The sequence below is a fragment of the Salvia miltiorrhiza genome, chromosome 8, assembly GCF_028751815.1.
Source record: "Salvia miltiorrhiza cultivar Shanhuang (shh) chromosome 8, IMPLAD_Smil_shh, whole genome shotgun sequence".
NCBI lineage: Eukaryota > Viridiplantae > Streptophyta > Magnoliopsida > Lamiales > Lamiaceae > Salvia > Salvia miltiorrhiza.
Genome location: NC_080394.1, coordinates 17,668,550 through 17,673,898, shown reverse-complemented (window position 1 = coordinate 17,673,898; position 5,349 = coordinate 17,668,550). Strand labels below are relative to the sequence as shown.

The 5,349-nt window shown below is 42.3% G+C and overlaps 1 protein-coding gene across 1 annotated transcript; it reads left to right on the top strand.

Moving 5' to 3' along the window:
* The first annotated feature begins 2,433 nt into the window (after positions 1 to 2,433).
* Positions 2,434 to 4,904, top strand: LOC131001708 (probable rhamnogalacturonate lyase B). Its single transcript, XM_057928289.1, has 11 exons — positions 2,434 to 2,474; positions 2,542 to 2,661; positions 2,729 to 2,864; positions 2,933 to 3,103; positions 3,186 to 3,338; positions 3,423 to 3,620; positions 3,709 to 3,850; positions 3,928 to 4,084; positions 4,171 to 4,287; positions 4,361 to 4,484; positions 4,555 to 4,904. Exons 2-11 carry the CDS (start codon positions 2,549 to 2,551, stop codon positions 4,795 to 4,797), a joined length of 1,554 nt encoding a protein of 517 aa, XP_057784272.1. The 5' UTR covers positions 2,434 to 2,474; positions 2,542 to 2,548; the 3' UTR covers positions 4,798 to 4,904.
* Positions 4,905 to 5,349: the final 445 nt, after the last annotated feature.

The window sequence follows — 5,349 nt, the reverse complement described above, 5'->3', positions numbered from 1 at the left end:
AGAAAAATCTTCGCGGCCCATTCGTGGAATCCCATTCTAATCTATTACACTGAATAATAGAAAAGAAAAAATACATAAAGAGCCCAAGACTGAGCAAAGGACGCCCAAGCTGAATAGAGGCGTGGATTAGGAACCAAAACAGGCTGAAAAAAACGCCCAGGCCTAGATCTGGCACGGCCCAAAACAAAAAATGAAGCGCGGCCCAGTATCTGCCGCAGGCCCAAATCCGCAGGCCCAAACGGTCAACAGCACTTCACCAGCGGTCAAAGCCCAGCCGCGGCCCAGGCGCTCAGGCCCGCACATCAGCCCAGATCCGCAAGCACTGTTCATCTGCTAGGGTTTCGCGCCGCAGAGCGGCGCTGCACAGCTTCCACCGCCCGCGCGCAGTCGGCTCCTGACCACCAGCAACCTCCAGCTCTCAGCCGCCTGCGATTTCCGGCCGTCAAACGCCGCCAGAGCCCTGCTGCGCTAGACACGGCTGTCGAGCAGGCAGAGGTTGCCGGAGCAACTCCAGCCCTCGACGCCATCGAGCGCAGGCTGGCGTCCATCTCTCCGTCTGACCAGATCCGCCACAATCCACGCCAACCACCTCCACACGTCGCACAGACGTTGAGCAGACGGTAGTCGCCGGAGCGACCGCCGCCCTCGACGCTGATGTGTGGAGTTGCAGCGGTCGGCTGTGCTCACCAGATGCGATGTCCCTCTGTGTGTTCCAGGCCTCTGTACTCCAGTTGCAGCAGAGCCCGCCGAAGGCGCGGCGGCGCCCGACGGTTGCCGGTGCCGGGCTCCCGCTGGTCGCCCGGAGGACAGTCAACATATGCAAACAGCCCCATTCTTCATCGTCGATCCGTTTTGCATTTTTCCAGATTACAGATTACATCCGAACAACAACAATTACAATTGAAATTCTAATCTAACCACGGATTTTCTTGTGGTGGAAAAACAATTACAACGTCAAACCGACGTATCCCACGAATCAACAAGCCACGAAGAACAACAGCAGGAAAAACAAAAAAAAACTTAATGGTTTTACTATTCATTTATCCGATAGAGCCGAAATTCTGGAACCACGGCTCTGATACCAATTGAAGGAACCATATTTTGATATATGATTCACGTGCCCGTGACCCATTTCGGATATCAAACGAATACATACAAAAACCATGTGCCTAAAGCAAGAGGATGAAATCTTACTTGCAAATCCGGCAATGATCGACTCCAGTGTTGATCTTCCAACTTGTTCCCACGGCAAGACTTGACGTTGGGTGGCAACGATCTTCAAGTCCTCTCTTTTTCCTAGGGAAACGCGCCGCCTCAGTTTTTGTGTTCTCACAGATTTCTCTCTATTTTACCTCACGTAACGTCACAAGTAAATTAGAATTAGGGCTGTACCTATTATTTATACTGGGTATTAAAACCCTAAATAATAAGCCCATCATCTAATTAAACTAAAACAAAGCCCAAAGGCTTAAGTGAGAAATAGATGGACGGACGCCCCATATGGAGTTAAGCCTTTATTGGGCCAAGCGGGGATCTACTAGCTTGAATAAAGTTTGGCCTCCCAGTGCTCGATTTTCCTATTCAGCCCAGAATAAAATCGAGACACAAATATTAATTTATTCCACTAGAAAATTAATATTGAATTACCTCTTTATTCTTTAGGTGAGTCGGGGCTAGTATTAGACTTAATTAATCCCCGTGTTTAAGATATCCAATATCCATTAATTAATTAATTCCTCTGACGATCAATTAATTAATTAATTAGTCGTTTAATTATAAACGACATCTCGAGTGCTACCACTTAAACTTATTATCGTATTGGAACTAATTCCACCTGCAGGGTTTAATACGATAAACTTATTAAGTTCCTCGAGAGGATATTATCATCCTGTTATTAGCAGGACACGGATCCTTATTGCAATATAATCGCATGTCAAATAATAATTGCTATCACCCAAAGTATCGAGTATATTGAGCTTCAAGAGAACTCTCACCCATGATAAATCAAAGCAATAGTCAATATATTATTCACACCGACTAATCCAACTAAGGTTAAGACTATTTAAGTCACCGAGATCTTGATTCTTAATTAGTCAGAATATAAGAATTCATCTCACTGTGATCCTGTTCAATACACGAAGGTACTAGCATAAATAAATAGCCAAGACAAACTATTTATCCATTTATGCTACAATCTAAACCAGCAACTCGTCCATAGTTGCCTCGATTGTGAACTCAATTTATATCTCAACGTTTTCCAATTATATGATCTTCTGTGATCTACAACACACCATATAATCTATAGTATGAGATAAATTGGACTATAATAGGATTATGCAATAACAATATTTCAGATAGAAGAATCACAGTGAACTAAGGAATCAATGTATACAAGCATAAAGTCTTGCTTTCAGTATACAACCCTTCAACTCCTCCGCAGGCGAAGATGTTGTCCCTCTCAATGTAGACAAGAGGTTTGGTCTGAATTCAGCTAGACATATTCATCCATGTAAATGTATGTAACTAAATCTGTTAGTGCAGGTATATAATGCTGCGTGGAATCTCCGGTTTCTACGCGTATGCAATATTTGAGCACTTGGAAGGATGGCCTGCTCTGAACATCGACAGAGCAAGAATCGCGTTCAAGCTGGACAGGAACAGGTAAGAAGTGGAATATGATAAATAATGGGCGAGTCATCGTTATTGATCAACTTGTGGAATGTGTCAGGTTTGATTACATGGCGATCTCGGATGAGAGGCAGAGGATCATGCCTAGGGCTGATGACAGGGAATCTGGGCAGGTTCTTGCTTATAAAGAAGCAGTTTTGTTGACAAATCCCCGCGATTCCAGACTCAAAGGAGAGGTATGGATATAACTTAGTTGACCAATCAGACAGTGTGACACAAAACTCAATCCTCCTCCGCTTTGCAGGTGGACGACAAGTATCAGTACTCGTGTGAGAATAAGGACAGCCACGTGCACGGCTGGATTAGCTCTGATCCTCGCTTGGGCTTCTGGGTGATAACGCCAAATGACGAGTTTCGTGCTGGCGGTCCTGTCAAACCGGATCTTGCTTCTCATACCGGCCCGGTTTCCTTATCCGTAAGAACACCTGTTTCAACTTACATTCTGCCACAAATGGCACCTACTCAAGATGTTTTAGATGAAATGATTACGCGTGCAGATTTTCTTCAGCAACCACTATGTTGGCCCGGATTTTGGAGTCATCTTACGTGATGGAGAGCCGTGGAAAAAGGTGTACGGCCCTATTCTTGTATATCTCAATTCAGATGCAGGCAGTGAGCCAAGCAGTCTGTGGCAAAATGCAAAGAAACAGGTCTTTTCTGTTCTTTTCAGAAAGTCCTATTTAACTCTGTTCAAATTAACTCATGAATCAAAATGCACTCACAAAAATGATCAGATGTCAGCTGAGACAGAAAAATGGCCATATGATTTCCCATTATCAGCAGACTTTCCTCATCCGGATCAACGAGGTTCGATCCGTGGGCAGCTGCTGGTGCACGACAGATACATGGACAGTGCCCCGAAGCCAGCGAGATCAGCATATGTTGTTTTGGCCCCTCCCGGAGATGCGGGGTCGTGGCAAGATAATTTTAAGGTTATTTTTCAAATCAGTCTTCACCATCATCATGGAATATTGCTTTCTTTTTTCACTTGAACCTGAATTGAATGGATTTCCTTCTCAGGGCTATCAATTCTGGACACAAACTGATCAAGAAGGGAGCTTCACCATAAGAGGTATTCGAGCAGGCAGTTATAATTTGTACGCTTGGGTTCCAGGGATCATCGGGGACTTCAAACATGGCGATGATGTTATCATCAAATCAGGTATGCTTCATGTCTGGTTTGAAACCTATGCTATGATCTAACAACTAAACCAACTTGTTTATACAAAATCTTTCCAGGTAGTGAGATTCAAATAGGTGATCTTGTATACAATCCTCCAAGAAATGGACCGACTCTATGGGAAATCGGGATCCCTGATCGAACGGCTTCAGAGTTCTACGTCCCTGATCCGGACCCGGGCCTTATAAACAAGTTATACCTCAACACCACACAAAAGTAAGCTCTATGTTTTACACAATCACGTAATAATTGCACACAGTGATTAACACCTTATTTTCTTCTCAAAAAAACATACAATCCAGATTCAGACAGTATGGTTTATGGGACAGATACACAGATTTGTACCCAGAAGAAGATCTGATCTACACCGTTGGTGTCAGCAATTACACAAAAGATTGGTTTTTCGCCCATGTTACTAGGTACCAACATATATTATCTTCAATTAATTTTAACAATAATATTTTCACCATTTTTCCCTGTGATCATTTTCAGACAAGCAGACAAGAAAACCTATGTACCTACAACGTGGCAAATATCATTCGATCTGAAAAACGTGAGCAAGGGAGATTACATACTGAGGATTGCCCTTGCAGCCGCGCATAATGCTGATCTACAAGTATGAATGCATTACATTCTTGAACCTTATTTTTGGACTAAAATCTCATATATACACGTTAATGATTAAGGTGTGGATCAACAAGGAGAATACGGGTAGGCCTGATTTTACGACGGGGAGAATCGGGAAGGAGAATGCAATAGCAAGGCATGGGATTCACGGGAGATATTGGCTCTTTAATGTGAATGTGTCGGGATCACAGCTTGTGATCAACGGAAACAACACCATTTCTATCAAGCAAGCCACGGCGGGGAGTCCTTTTCCCGGAGTTATGTACGATTATATTCGCCTTGAAGCGCCATCTCCTTCATGACATATATATATACTACAAGCTCTTAAATTTGGTGTAATTCTTTTTACGTTTACAGAATGTTATGTGTATATATCTTGTTGGATTTATTCTAACTCTCATGGAATCAATCAAGATTCTGTCTTCGGAGAGTGTTTTTATTTGTGTCTTTTTGGATTTTATTGAATCATTCTTTCTCTCATATACATGAAATTGGGAATTTTATTGGGTAATATAGTAAGTATCTCAGCTTGTGGAAGGGAAAAACACCATCTATTTGAGGCAATACTTATGAGAGTGGAACCTCCCTCTCAAACTCAACGAGACTATTACAGTGTTGCTAGATTTTTGGCATATTTTTGTACAAATTTACATATACTAGGTAGTGGTAGATGGCTAGATTTTTTTTAGTTTTACATTTTAACCTTACATTTTACGGTATATAGTTTATTTTGACCTCAATGTTTTTAAAAATTTTCTTTTGGGTTTTACTTTATGAAGTGAAATATATAGTAGTTCAATGCATAATACATTTATCCAACAACAGAAATAGAAACTTTTACGAAAATTTACTGA

Bases quoted from the DNA above. Each gene is read 5' to 3' on its own strand.
- LOC131001708 (XM_057928289.1), top strand. From the start codon at position 2,549: ATGCTGCGTGGAATCTCCGGTTTCTACGCGTATGCAATATTTGAGCAC. The intron at 2,662-2,728 runs GTAAGAAGTGGA...GGAATGTGTCAG, and splicing joins TTCAAGCTGGACAGGAACAG to GTTTGATTACATGGCGATCT. The intron at 3,104-3,185 runs GTAAGAACACCT...TTACGCGTGCAG, and splicing joins CCGGCCCGGTTTCCTTATCC to ATTTTCTTCAGCAACCACTA.